We start from the raw sequence: 15335 nt of genomic DNA, 5'->3' as shown, positions 1-15335 counted from the left end.
TTTGGACTAAACTGCGTTTGGACTTAGTCTTCTTATTTTGTGGTTAGGAGAGGATGGTGGGATAATGTGTTGGGGTTATTTCCCCTTTGGGGTTTATCATGTTTGGTTGTGTTCGAAGGGCTGGTTGTGGGTGGGTTTCTGTTTTTTGTACTAGGCATGTGAGGGGGAGGAAGCTCTGTGGGGGCCACCTGACTAGCAAACTAAGTTGGCTGGTGGATTGGGGAGAGGGTGGAAAGAGAGGGAGGAGTCACGGCCGGCCGAGCCTGTGTGGATAAGTTTTGATGGGCCTGGGAGGTGTGAATGGTGGGGAAATGGGGAGTGTGCGGTGTCGAGAGGAAGTGTTTGGAAGAGTGCCTTCCGCAGGTGATTGTGGAGGATCAGAAGGGGTTTGTAAAGGGTAGGCAGTTGTACTCGAATGTGCGGCATTTGTTAAACGTGGTGCTCTCCCCATCAGAAAGGGGGAGCTGGAGGTGGTGGTGGTGTTGGATGTGGTGAAGGTGTTTGTTTGAGTAGAGTGGAGTTATTTGTTTGCCGTGTTGGAACGGTTTAGGATTGGACCTAACTTTGTGGTGTGGGTCAAATTGTTATATAAGGTACCAAAGACGAGTCTTCGTACAAATGAGGTGAACTTTGGATATTTTCAGCTGCATAAGGGAACGAGACAGGGGTGTCCCATGCCCTTTCTTTTTGCGCTGGTGCTAGAGCCATTGAACTGAGGTGCTCGGATAAATGGAGGGGAATAATGAGGTGGGAGAGTGGAGCATAAGGTATCCCTGTATGCTGACGACCTTTTATTGTATTTGTAACCTGGGTCCCTTGGTGGCGGATATAATAGGGTTGCTCAGGTGATTTGGCGCTTTTTCAGGATGCAAATTGAATTTGGAGAAGAACAAGTGCATTGTGGTTTCCTCTCCAGGGGCAGGAGCTGGCTTGGGGGTGAGGCGGGTGAGGGGGAGAAGAGATTGCCATTTGTGACCTGTGGCGACTACTCACTTCAAGTACCTGGCGGTGCAGGGGACTTAGGATTGGACTCGACTCCGTAAATTGAATTTTACGATCCTGGAAAGTAGGATTAAGGCAGATTTTTTCAGGTGGGACTGCCTCACTTATTATTGGCAGGCTGGGCGTAGGTGGATAAGGTCAATATCTAACCACGATTTCTATTCATTCCAGTGCTTATGGGTCTTTTTGCGAAAGGCTTTTTTTATGAGGGTGGAATGGTTGATTTTGTCGTTTATATGGGTGGGAATGGTGGCAAGGATTCTGACAATGTTGCTTCAGAGAGGGCGACAATTGGGGTGGGTGGCTCTTCCGAATCTTGTGTATTACTATTGGGCGGCGAACGGCGAGAATGTGCGGGGCTGGGGTGGGGAGCCAGAGGCGATGTGAGTGAGGATGGAAGCAGGCTCTTGTCGGGGTTTGGGGTTGCAGGAACTGGCAACAGCGCCGTTCCATTTTGCCCGAGGAAAATGCTCGGGTAGTCTGATGGTGGTAGCCACACTGAAGATTATGACGGCAATTTCGGAAGCATTTTAAATTGGGGCGGGGTCGAAGCTGACGTCAGTTCGAGAGAGTCATGTGTTAGAGCCGGTGAGGCTGGATGCTAGGTTTGGGGGACGGGACGAGTGGGGCTGATGGAAATGAAGGACTTCTTTTTGTAAGGGCAGTTTGCAAATTTGGAGGAGTTGACAGAGAAGTTTGGGGTTCTGCGTGGCGAGGCCTTTAGGTATATGCAGGTGCGAGACTTTTCAAGGAAGGTTTTCCTGACATTTCCGGTGACACCGTCCTCATCATTGTTGGAGGGTGTATTGTCAGTGATGGCATTGAAGGGGGTCGGGTCACCTCTGTGATGTTTGGGAAGTTTTTGGAGTAGGATATGGCATTGCTGGAGGGGGGGTCAAGGCAAAGTGGGAGGAGGAGCTTGGGGTGTCATTAGAGGAGGGGCTGTGGTGTGAGGTGTTACGAAGGGTGGATCCCTTAATCTCGTGTGAGACTGGGGTTAGTACAATTAAATGTGCACAGGGTGCATCTGACGAGGTTGAGAATGAGCTGGTTGTTTGAGGAGGTGGAGGGCACTTGAGAGCAGTATGGGAGAGGCCCGGTCAACCATGTACATATGTTCTGGTCCTGCCTGAAGTTGGAGAGGTTTTGGGGTCGTTTTTCAGCACCATGTCTAAGATCGTGCACTTGGATTTGGAGTCCAGCCCACTTGGGGCCATATTCTGGGTGTCGGCTTGCCGGAGCTGCAGATGGGAGAGGGGACCAGACGTTTTAGCCTTTACCTCGCTGATTGCACGCAGGCGGGTCCTGTGGGGGTGGGGTCAGCTTCCGCCAAGTGCCTCAGTATGGCTTGGGGACCTGATGGAGTTCCTGAATTTGGAGAAGGTTAATTTTATCTTGAGGGGGCGATTGAGGGGTTCCACAAGAGATGGGATCTGTTTATTCTTCACTTTAAGGAGTTTGTTTCTATCAGCTGTTGGGGGTGGGGTTGGAGGTGTGTGTAGGGTTTGGAGTGGAGAGAGGTTTTCTTTGAGTTATTGGGGTGTTGGTTGGTAGAGTGGGGGAGTATTCTGTTATTCTTGTTGTTTTGCATTGTTTTGTTTATGTATAAAATTTTAAAAACTGAATACATTATTTGAAAAAAAACATGACTTCCATGTCACAAAAACATGCTGACTCATCCTGATTACCTTTTAAAGTGCCCTGCTGTAACTTTGTTAATGATTGATTTGAAAACCTTTTTCACAACGGTCTGCAACAATTTACCAAATAGACACACAGCACGTGAAACACCACCTGCAAATTCCCCTCCAAGTTACACACCATCCTGCGTTGGAACTTTATTGCTGTCCCTTCACTCTCACGGGATCAAAATTCTGGAAATCCTTTACCAATAGAACTGAGAGTACCTGCAGCACACTGACTACAATAGGTTAAAATGGTGGCTCAGCACCTTCTTGAGGGTGATTAAGGATGGTCAACAAATGTTGGCCTTGCCAGTGATGCCAAAATCTCATGAAAGAATTTTTAATAAAATACAGAGACACACAACTTGCTTCCTAAAAATGGGCAGGATTTATTGTCACATATACAGAGGTACAGTGAAAAGTATTGTTCTGCATACTATACAGGCAGATCATTCCATACATGTAAAAACATAGGTGCCATGTGAGAGTACCTTTAAGAAATGGGCGTTTATCAATGATGTCAGGGTGTGGGTGGAGCTGGGCTGTCTTTCAGCTTTTTACTTTTGTTTTAGGCTGTTTGCTGCAAGGTGTGTTTTAGTTTCGTTTTCAGTGTTGGAGCTGGAGCCAGACAGACCAGGTGTACTGCTGTTCTCTCTGCTATGAAATGACTATCTCTTGATTATTTGGTGAATTCAGAATTATAAATGTTCTCAGTAGTGAATATAAACCTAATGTGCTTCTGTTAAAAGGTGTTTCTTTTGTTTTCTGGATGTTGTTTGGGAAGTTATTAAGGATTACTTAGTGTTGCATTCTTTGGGGGCTGTATTTGAATTGATGGTTGCTAAGATGTTCACTGTATGTTTTAAAAAGGTTAACTTGAGTTCATAGAATAAACATTGTTTTGCTTTAAAAAATACTTTTTGATTTCTGCTGTACCACATCTGTAGAGTGAGCCGTGTGCTCCCCATACCACAATCTATTAAAAGTTGTGGGTCAGATGAACTCCATGGTACACTTTGGGGTTCTCTAAACCCTGGCCCATAACAATAGGACATACGATAAATACACAATGTAAATACATGAACATAGACATTGGGTGGAGCATACGGAGTATAGTGCTACAACAGTGGAAAAGATGCATGGAGGGATCAGTTCAGTCCATAAGAGGGTCATTCACGAGACTGGTAACAGCAGGGAAGAAGCAGTTTTTTATCAGTACTGCCAGTTCTTTTGAGGATTATACTATAGGCTATCTCAACAGATAAATGCAAATTACTGTGAATACTGGAATCTAAACCAAAGAGAAAATGCTGGAAAATCTCAGCAGGTCTAGCAGCATCTGTAGAGAGAGAAAAGAGCTAACGTTTTGAGTCCAGATGGTCTGGACTTGAAACATTAGCTCCTTTCTCTCCCTCCAGATTCTGGCAGACCTGCTGAGATTTTCCAGCGTTTTCTCTTTGATTTCAGATGAACATAAATATTGGTTAAAATTACTTTTGGTAATTTGATCATATATTTTGCTGATTAGAATAAGTCTAAAAGTTATTTCTAAATAATTAAAATAGCTCGATCTCAACAGATCTCCCACCATGGCCGGAGGATTGTTCGCTGTCAGTAAGAAGTACTTTGAGTATCTGGGCACATATGACACAGGAATGGAGGTCTGGGGAGGAGAGAATTTGGAATTTTCTTTCCGAGTAAGTACTTAATTTGTCCTTTAAATTACACGTGTAGAATGTTAAATGGAAAATAATTCCTTTGGTGATACAAATTCTACCACGGTAGAGGTTGGAATTTTAATTCAATAAAACATCTGACCATGAAATCATTGTCGATTGCCATAAAAACCCATCTGGTTCACTAATGTCTGATAGGGAATGGAACCTACTGTCCTTACCTGATCTGGCTTACATGTGACTCGCTACACCTGCTACAAAGGAAACAAAAAGGAATGAGCCGAACAGACCACCGGCATTGACTGAGGCACTGGAAACAACAATGACAAACCCAGCCCTATTGAAGCTGCAAAGTCGTCCTGGGGATTTGTGTCAAAATTGGGAGAGCTGTCGTACAGACCAGGCAACCACTGTAGAATAGTCACGTTCACAGAATCTTGTCTTGCGGATAATGTCTCAGACACCATCACCATCCCTGAGTTTGTCCTGTCCTATTGGTAGGACAGGACAGACCCAACAGAGATGGTGGCACTGGTATACAGTCAGGACAGAGTTTCTCTGGGAGTCCTGAACATCAACTCTGGACCCCTGAAGTCTCAAGTCACAAGGTGAAACTTGGGAAAGGAAACCTGCTGCTGATTACAGTGTTCCGTTCCAACCCCCTCCCCAAGCTGATGAATCAGCAACTTCATGTTGAACATGTAGGCCAGACCAGGCAAGGACTGTAGGAAGTACTAAGGGTGGCAAGAGTGCAAAATGTACTCTGGGTGGTGGACTTCATGAAGAGCTTGGCAGGACCGCCATAGACCAATCTGGCCAGGTTCTAAAGGAAATAGCTGCTAGACCGGGACTGCGGCACATCATGAGGGAACAACAGGAGGGGAAAAACATACTTGACCTCATCCTTACCAAACGTCCTGTTGTAGATGCATCTGTCCATGTCAGTATTGGTAAGAATGACCACTTGTGGAGACTTCACATTGAGGATACCCTCCATCATGTTGTGCTACACTACCACGTGTTAAATGGGATAGACTTTGAACAAATCTACCAACTCCAGACTGGGTGACCATGAGGCGCTTTGGGCCATCAGCAACAGCAGAATTGTATTCAACCACAATCTGTAACATCATGTCTTAGTATATCCTCGGCCTTAGCAGGAGGGCATGCCAAGAGCAACATTAGGCAGACCTAAAAATGAGATGTCAACCTGATGAAGCTACAATACCAGCATCAGCAGCAAGTAGAAGACACAGCTAATCAATTCCACAATCATCAGATCAGATCTAAGCTCTGTATAGCTCCTGCTATATCCAGCTGTGAATGGTGATGGACAATTTACAAACGCCTTGGAGGAAGAGGCTTCACAAATATACCCATCCTCAGTAATAGAGGAGCCCAGCACATCAGCGCAAAAGACAAGGCTGAGGCATTTGCAACAATCTTAAGCCAGAAGTGCCGAGTGGATGATCTATCTCGGTCTCCTTTGGAGGTCCTCCACATCAGCATCACAAATGTCAGTTTGATTTGTTCCACATGATAACAAGAAATGACACAAGGTACTGGATACTGCATAAAGCTATGGGTCCTGACAGTATTTCAGCAATAGTACTGAAGACTTGTGCTTCAGAACTTGCCGTGTCCCTAGCCAAGCTGCTCCAGTACAGCTACAACACTGGCATCTACCCGGCAATGTGGAAAATTATCCAAGTATGTCCTGTACATTAAAAAAAAAGGACAAATCCAACCCGGCCATTTACCATTCCTTCAGTCTGCTCTTGATCAACAGTAAAATGTTGGCAGAGGTCATCAATAGTGCTGTCAAGCGACATTTAGCAGCAACCTGCTCATTGATGCTCAGTTTGGGTTCCGCCAGGGTCATTCAGCTCCTGACCTCGTACAGTCTAGGTTCAAACATGGACAAAAGTGCTGAACTCCAGAGGTGAGAGTGACTGCCCTTGACATCAAGGTAGCATTTCACGGAGTATGGCATCGGCAAAACTGGAGTCAATGGGAATTGGGGGAAATCCTCCGCTGATTGGAGTCATACCTAGCATAAAATGGTTGCGGTGGTTGGAGCTCAATTATCTCAACTCCAGAACATCACTTCAGGAGTTCCTAAGGGTAATGTCCTATGACCAACTATCTTCAGCTGCTTCATCAATTGCTTCTTTCCATCATAAGGTCAGTCAGAAGTGGGGATTCGCTGATGACTGCACAAAGTTCAGCCCCATTTGTGACTCCTCAGATAATGAAGCAGCCCATGTTTAAATGCAGCAAGACCCGTACAATATCCAGGCTTTGGCTGTGGCAAGTTACATTCGCGCCACGCAAGTGCCAGGCGATAACCATCTTCAAGAGAGGATCTAAGCATTGTCCCATGACATTACCATCGCTGAATACCTTGCTATCAAAATCCTTCAGGTTACCATTGACCAGAAACTGTACTGGTCTAGTCATACAAATACTGTGGCTACAAGAGCAGGTCAAAGGCCAGGAATTCTGCGGTGAGTAACTTCCCTCGTGACTCCCCAAGGTGCCTCCACCATCTACAAGGCACAAATCAGGAGTGTGTGGGAATACTCTCCACTTGTCTGGATGAGTGCAGCTCCAACAGCACTCAAGAAGCTTAACACCAGGACTTCCGGTGGCGGCGATGACGTAGGAAGCCACACATTTGGGAGCTCCCGTTTTAAACGGACATTTCGGCTCTTTTTAGAGCCCAAAACGGAAATTTTTCGACGTCTCCCGGGGAGACGGTGTGCTGATCGACTTTCCCCGCAGTCCATGACTCGAACTCGGAGTGGATAGGGGGAAAAAACGGCAGCAGCTCCCCAGAAAAAACGGGGGAAGGAATCCAAGATGGTGGCCGGCGGAGCTCCAGAGGAGTGGAAGCAGTGGGCCCAGGAGCAACAAGCTGCTCTCCTGCGCTGTTTTACAGACTTCAAGACTGCAGGAAACAAACAGAAGGCTGTCGGAGATTCAGACGACCCAGGGTGCTGCCATCAAGGAGTTGCAGACGCAGGCCACTGAACGAGAGGAGGAGGCCGTGGTCCTCGTGAGTAAGGTGGAGGGGCACGAGGCACTCCACAAGAAGTGGCAGGAACGCTTCGAGGAGCTTGATACCGCATGAGGCGGAAAAACCCACGGATCTTGGGCCTTGCGGAGGGGCTGGAGGGGTCAGACCTGACAACCTACGTGGCTACAATGCTGAACTCGCTAGTGGGGGCCGGGTCTTTCCATCTGCCCTTGGAGCTGGAGGGAGCGCACAGAGTACTGGCCAGGAGGCCTAAGGAGAATGAACCCCCGCGTGCGGTGCTGGTGAGGTTCCACCGGTTCAGTGATCGGGAGTGTGTGCTGCGCTGGGCCAAGAAGGTGGAGAGCAGCAATTGGGAGAATGGGGTAGTACGGATCTACCAGGATTGGAGTGCGGAGGTGGCTAAGCGGCGGTCCGGATTTAATCGGACGAAAGAGGTGCTTTACAGGAAAAAGATAAAGTTCGGAATGTTGCAGCCCGCGCGCCTGTGGGTAACTTATTCGGACCGGCATTATTATTTCGATTCCCCGGAGGAGGCGTGGGCCTTCGTGCGGACGGAGAAACTGGACTTGAACTAGGGGTTGGGGGTTGCGGGGTTGGTTGTAATGCTTTATTGCTGGTTTCTGCTGTTGCTGTGTTCTTCTTGTTTTGTTTTTTTGTACTTTTGCAATTTTGATATGGTTATTTATGGGGGTGTTGTTCTGTTATTTTTTTTTGCTGTGGGGCATTGCTTGAGTTTTGTATCTTGCGGGGAGGGTTGGGGGGTTTGTTGTATTCTATGTCGGATTGGGGGTATGGAGTGGGGCTGGTATTTGGGAGCTGCATCAGAAGGGTGTGGTGGGGCAGTGCGAAAGCGCGGGCTTTCCTCTGGTTTCCCGCGCTGGGGGGCGGAGACGATGGTGGGGGGAGGCGGGGGCCTTAACTGGTTCTTCCCCGCGCTGGAGCGGTGCCTGGAGGAGGGATAGATTGGGGGATGATCCCACTTTGGGAGGGGTCGGGCTATTGGCGGGAGTTTCCAGGGTCAGCAGAAGTTAGCTGACCCACGGAAGTACAATGGAGGACGGTTCACGGCTGGGAGGGTTCCTAGCCTGGGGGGGAAGGGAGGGGGCGAAAGGGGAATACTGGGTTGCTGCTGGTAGGGTCAGGAAGGAGCTGGTGGGGGCTGGGGGGGACAGAGGTGAGGTGTTGTCGCTATGGGGACTGGGTCGGGCAGGGGGTGCTGGCCTGGGACGGGCAGTCGACGGGCTATGGTTAGTCGACGGGGGAGGGGGGGCGGGACGCCCTCTGATTCGATTGGTCACCTGGAATGCGAGAGGATTGAATGGGCCGGTGAAGCGGTTGAGGGTACTTGCTCATCTGAAGGGGCTAAAGGCAGATGTGGCAATGCTTCAGGAGACCCACCTGAAGGTGGCGGACCAGGTCCGCCTGAGGAAGGGATGGGTGGGGCAGGTTTTCCACTCTGGGTTGGATGTGAAGAACCGAGGAGTGGCGATTCTGGTGGGGAAAAATGTGTTGTTTGAGGCATCGGAGGTGGTGGCGGATAAGGGGGGTAGGTATGTTATGGTTAGGGGCAGGCTACAAGGAGAGAAGGTGGTACGTGCTAGTGTGTATGCCCCAAATTGGGACGATGTGGGCTTTATGAGGCGTATGTTGGGGGGGGGGGGGGCTTCAATACGGTGTTGGATCCTTCACTGGATCGGTCCAGCTCTAGGACGGGTAGGAGGCCGGCGGCGGCCAAGGTACTGAGAGGGTTTATGGACCAGATGGGTGGGGTGGATCCATGGAGGTTTGTGAGGCCGAGGGCACGCGAGTACTCTTTCTTCTCCCACGTACATAGGGTCTACTCTCAGATAGACTTCTTCGTGGTGAGTAGGGGACTGATTCCGAGAGTGGAGGAGGCCGAGTATTCGGCCATTGCAATCTCCGACCACGCTCCGCATTGGATAGAGTTGGAGATGGGGGAGGTGCGGGACCAGCGCCCGTTGTGGCGGTTGGATGTGGGGTTGTTGGCGGAGGAGGAGGAGGTGTGTAGGAGGGTCCGGGCAAGTATTGAGGGGTACCTCGAGGTGAATGATACGGGGGAGGTTCAGGTGGGGATGGTCTGGGAAGCCCTGAAGGCAGTGATTCGTGGGGAGCTGATATCCATCCGGGCACACAGGGAGAGGAGCGAGAGGAGTGAGAGGGATAGACTGGTGGGAAAGATGCTGGAGTTAGACAGGAGGTATGCAGAGGCACCAGAGGAGGGACTGTTGGGGGAGAGGCGCAGCCTGCAGGCTAAATTTGATTTGCTGACCACTAGAAAGGCGGAGGCACAGTGGAGGAAGGCACAAGGGGCAGTGTACGAACATGGTGAAAAGGCGAGTAGGATGCTGGCTCATCAGCTCCGCAAGCGGGATGCGGCTAAGGAAATTGCTGGAGTGAGAGACAAGAGTGGGAATGTGGTGCGGAAGGGGGTAGAGGTGAATGAGGTCTTCAAGGACTTTTACGGGGAACTGTACCGGTCGGAGCCAACGGGGGAGAGGAGGGGAATGGAGAGGTTCCTCGACGGGCTTTCTTTCCCGAAGGTGCAGGAGGAGCAGGTGGAGGGGTTGGGTGCGCCGATTGAGCTGGAGGAGCTAGTTAAGGGGATCGGGCAGATGCAGTCAGGGAAGGCACCGGGACTGGATGGGTTCCCGGTGGAATTTTATAAAAGGTTTGTGGACCTAGTGGGCCCTTTGCTGGTGCGGACACTCAATGAAGCGTGGGAAGGGGGGACTTTGCCCCTGACGATGTCGCGGGCGCTGATCTCGTTAATTTTAAAGAGGGACAAGGACCCCCAGCAATGTGGTTCATACAAGCCCATATCTCTCCTCAACGTGGATGCTAAGGTGCTGGCAAAAATCCTGGCCACCAGGATAGAGGACTGTGTGCCAGGGGTTGTGCACGAGGACCAGACCGGTTTTGTGAAGGAAAGGCAGCTGAACACGAATGTGCGGAGATTGTTGAATGTCATCATGATGCCGGAGATTGAGGGGGAGGCAGAGATAGTGGTGGCGCTGGATGCGGAGAAGGCCTTCGAGTGGAGTGGGGGTACCTATGGGAGGTGTTGGGGAGGTTTGGATTTGGTGAAGGGTTCATTAGATGGGTAAGGCTGCTATATGAGGCCCCGATGGCGTGCGTGGCCACGAATAGGAGGAGGTCGGAGTACTTCCGGCTTTACCGAGGGACCAGGCAGGGTTGCCCCCTGTCCCCCTTGTTGTTTGCACTGGCAATTGAGCCGCTGGCGATGGCGCTGAGGGATTCAGAGAGGTGGAGAGGTTTGGTGCGAGGTGGGGAGGAACATAGGGTGTCGTTGTATGCCGATGACCTGTTACTGTATGTGGTGGACCCGGTGGGAGGGATGCCGGGGGTGATGGAGCTGCTAGCTGAGTTTGGGACCTTTTCAGGTTATAAATTAAATTTAGGCAAGAGTGAGGTGTTTGTGGTGCACCCTGGAGACCAGGAGGAAGGAATTGGTAGGCTCCCGCTTAGGCGGGCAGGGGAGAGCTTTAGGTACCTGGGGGTGCAGGTGGCCAGGGACTGGGGGACTCTTCACAAACATAATTTCACCAGACTTGTAAATCAGATGGAGGAGGCGTTCAAGAGGTGGGACATGCTGCCATTGTCGTTGGCGGGGAGGGTACAGTCCGTCAAAATGACGGTGCTTCCAAGGTTCTTGTTCCTCTTTCAGTGCCTGCCCATCTTTATCCCCAGGGCCTTCTTTAGGAGAGTGACTAGCAGTATTTTAAGCTTTGTGTGGGCACATGGGACTCCGAGAGTGAAGAGGGTGTTCCTGGAGCGAGGGAGGGATAGAGGCGGGCTGGTGCTGCCCAACCTTCTAGGGTACTATTGGGCAGTCAATGTGTCAATGGTGCGTCAATGGGTGATGGAGGGGGGAGGGGCGGCGTGGAAAAGAATGGAGATGGCGTCTTGTAGAGGTACGAGCCTGGGTGCCATGGTAACGGTGCCGTTGCCGCTCTCCCCTAAGGTTTACCACGAGCCCGGTGGTGGCGGCGACTCTAAGAATCTGGGGACAGTGGAGACGGCATCGGGAGGAAACAGGGGGCTCGATGGAGGCTCCACTGGGTGGCAATCATCGGTTCATCCCGGGAAAAAAGGATGGGGGATTTAGGGGGTGGCAAAGGGCGGGTATCAGTAATTTGAGGGACCTGTTTATTGGCGGGAGGTTTGCGGGCCTGGGGGAACTGGAAGATAAATTTGGGCTTCCCCAAGGGAACATGTTCAGATACTTGCAGCTAAAGGCTTTTGCTAGGCGACAGGTAGAGGGATTCCCTTTGCTGCCCTCGCGGGGGACGATGGACAGAGTGCTTTCGGGGGTGTGGGTCGGAGAGGGGAAGGTGTCTGACATCTATAAGGTAATGCAGGAGGTGGAGGAGTCGTCAGTGGAGGAGCTGAAGGCTAAATGGGAGGAGGAACTCGGGGAGCAGATAGAGGACGGGACTTGGGCGGATGCCTTGGAGAGAGTCAACTCTTCCTCCTCATGTGCGAGGCTTTAAGGTGCTGCACCGGGCCCACATGTCCGGGACTAGGATGAGTAGGTTCTTTGGGGGTGAGGACAGGTGCACCAGTTGTTCGGGGAGTCCAGCGAACCACGCCCATATGTTCTGGGCATGCCCAGCACTGGAGGAATTCTGGAAGGGGGGTGGCGGGGACGGTGACGAGGGTGGTTGGATCCAGGGTCAAACAGGGTGGGGACTCGCGATTTTTGGAGTTGCGGTAGAGCCGGGAGTGCAGGAGGCGAAAGAGGCCGGTGTCCTGGCCTTTGCGTCCCTAGTAGCCCGACGAAGGATCCTGCTACAGTGGAAGGATGCGAGGCCCCCAAGTGTGGAGACCTGGATCAGTGACATGGCGGGATTTATAAAATTGGAAAGGGTCAAATTTGCCCTGAGAGAATCAATACAAGGGTTCTATAAACACTGGCAGCCTTTTCTGGACTTCCTGGCTCAAAGATAGGTATCTTGGTCAATAGCAGCAGCAACCCCGGGGGGGGTGTTCCTTATTGTAGTTTCTATTCTGTAACTTTATATTGTGTTAATTTGCGTTGTTGTTAAAATGCTGTGTTGTTCATGGAGATGGGGCGAATGTTTATGATTGCTAATATTATTGTTATTTTTGGTATTTTACTCTGGTGCGTTATTGTTGTATAAATTCAAAATTTTTCAATAAAAAGTATTTCACAAAAAAAAAGAAGCTTAACACCATCCAGGACAAAGCATCCCCTTCGACAAATATGCAATCCATCCACCACAAACGAACAGTGGCAGCCATGTATACCATCTGTAAGATGCACTGCAGTAACTCACCAAGGTTTCTTTGGTAGCACCTTCCAAACCCATGACCACCACCATCCAGAACCACAGGGCAGCAGATACATGGGAACCCCACCACCTGGAGGTTCCCCTCCAAGTCAGTCACCATCCTGACTTGGAAATATTTTGCTGTTCCTTCACTATTGCTGGGTCAAAATCCTGGAATTCACTTCCTAACAGCACTATGGGCATACCTACACCTCGGGGACTGCAGCAGTTCAAGAAGGCAGCTCATCACCACCTTCTGAAGGGCATCTGGAGATGGACAATAAATGCTAGCCTAGCCAGCGATGCAGCCATCCCATTAATTATTATTTTTTTAAACTTGAGAGAAAATTAGGGGTCTTATTTTCCAGAGGGGCCTGTTCAGCTTAAGATACTGCTTCAGTAATGGTTGTGATATATATTTAATCTTCTCCTCCTTTGCTCATTGCAGCACCCACTACTGCAATGAGGTGGCTGTACTGTGGGGGCTGGAATGAGCAATGAGGTGACTGTGGATATGAGAATAAATAAATTTCAAGACTGTCAGATCCGTTTCTTGATAAACCTGTGATTTAATTACCTTGCCTCACTTCCTGAATTAATGTGAATAAAGGTAATGGAATTAGATTTGGTGTTGGGGTGTCCCAGGTTCCATAATTAATTGCATTATTTCCACGAAAGGATCATTTTAATGCCTCAGGTGAAGACCTTCTACTAGTTAAATGACGAAATTCACTCTTGGCAGTGAGTTATACAGACCTTGGGACAAGTTGGTGCTGATCCCCAGCCGATGTGCTGATCAAAATCACTATAGTGAGAAGCTGCAATTAGTTTCAGCATCTAGCCATTTTTCCTCATTCCTTGCCCAGTGTTCTTGTCCTAATTACCACTAGTTCATACACCGTCACACCTCCATCCTTCAAAATCCATCTTTGAAATGCTCAAGTTTAATAACTCATAACATGGAAAATTCTGTTTGCAGCAAGTCCAGAAAATAATGAAATGTACAAGATTTAATCAATGGGAGTATCAAATATTAGTCAACTTGCAATTTGAATTTGTATATATTCTATCAAAATAACTTTTTTTTTCCAGATATGGCAGTGTGGGGGTTCCTTAGAAATACATCCCTGTTCTCATGTGGGCCATGTTTTTCCCAAACAAGCTCCTTATTCAAGAAGTAAAGCTCTGGCAAATAGCGTACGTGCTGCAGAGGTCTGGATGGATGAATATAAAGAACTGTATTTTCACAGGAATCCGCATGCTCGTTTCGTGAGTCCTATTCATTAAATTTGAATGTTAAGCAAGTGTTCCAGTGGCCAGTGTACATTTAGTAGCTGGTTTTAAAATTTAACAACCGTACCTGTGTAAGGGTCCTTCCTGTTCATTCCCTAGTTCCTATTTCTTTTATTTTGTCTTTATTGTTTTTGGTCCATGGATCGTTAATGGAGCCATACCTTGAAGGCAAGCAGAGGAAGTAAGGCACTCGGAGTCAAATTAGGATTGGATTGGATTTCATTTATTGTCACATATACTGACATATAGTGAAAAGTACTCCGCATACAGTCCAGACTGATCGTTCCACTCATGGAAACATAGGACATACATAAATACACAATGTAAATACATAGATACAGGCATCGGATGAAGCATACAGGAGTGCAGTACTACTCAGTAGAGAAAATGTGTGAAGAGATCAGTTCAGTCCATAAGAGGGTCATTCCGGAGTCTGGTAACAGTGAGGAAGAAGCTGTTTTTGAACCTGTTCATGCGTGTTCTCAGACTTTTGTATCTTCTGTCTGATGGAAGAAGTTTGAAGAGAGAATAACCCGGGTGGGAGGGGTCTTTGATTACTCTGCCGCTTTCCCAAGGCAGCAGGAGGTATAGACAGAGTCAATGGATGGGAAGCGGGTTTGTGTGATGGACTGGGCTGTGTTCACGACTCCCTGTAGTTTCTTGCGGTCTTTGGCTGAGCAATTGCCATACCAGGCTGTGATGCAGCCAGATAGAATGCTTTCTATGATGCATCTGTAAAAATTGGTAAGAGTCAATGTGGACATGCCAAATTTCCTTAGTTTCCTGAGGAAATATAGGCGCTGTTGTGCTTTCTTGGTTGAAGCCTCGATGTGGGTGGACCAGGACAGATTGTTAGTGATGTGCACACCTAGGAATTTGAAGCCATTAACCATCTCCATCACTGCACCATTGAGGTGTGTACAATACTTTGCTTCCTGAAGTCAATGACCAGCTCCTTAGTTTTACTAAAACGTTATACCACTCCACTGGGTTCTCTATCTCCCTCCTGTACAGCAGGGCAGCAGGGTAGCATAGTGGTTAGCATAAATGCTTCACAGCTCCAGGGTCCCAGGTTCGATTCCCGGCTGGGTCACTGTCTGTGTGGAGTCTGCACGTCCTCCCCCTGTGTGCGTGGGTTTCCTCCGGGTGCTCCGGTTTCCTCCCACAGTCCAAAGATGTGCAGGTTAGGTGGATTGGCCATGCTAAATTGCCCGTAGTGTCCTACAAAAAGTAAGGTTAAGTTGTTGGGTTACGGGTATAGGGTGGATACGTGGGTTTGAGTAGGATGATCATGGCTCGGCACAAC

General features: G+C 49.1%; 1 protein-coding gene across 1 annotated transcript in view; it reads left to right on the top strand.

Moving 5' to 3' along the window:
* The window catches only part of galnt12 (UDP-N-acetyl-alpha-D-galactosamine:polypeptide N-acetylgalactosaminyltransferase 12), a 99570-nt gene that overhangs the window by 65452 nt on the left and 18783 nt on the right, over positions 1-15335 (top strand). The window contains exons 5-6 of the mRNA XM_038797584.1: positions 4267-4384; positions 13829-14005. Of these exons, the coding sequence (XP_038653512.1) occupies positions 4267-4384; positions 13829-14005 (295 nt within the window). The remainder of the gene's footprint in view (positions 1-4266; positions 4385-13828; positions 14006-15335) is intronic.

Source organism: Scyliorhinus canicula, chromosome 5, assembly GCF_902713615.1.
Source record: "Scyliorhinus canicula chromosome 5, sScyCan1.1, whole genome shotgun sequence".
NCBI classification, from domain to species: domain Eukaryota; kingdom Metazoa; phylum Chordata; class Chondrichthyes; order Carcharhiniformes; family Scyliorhinidae; genus Scyliorhinus; species Scyliorhinus canicula.
Note: the sequence above shows the minus strand (reverse complement) of the source record. Positions and strands in the feature narration are given on the sequence as shown.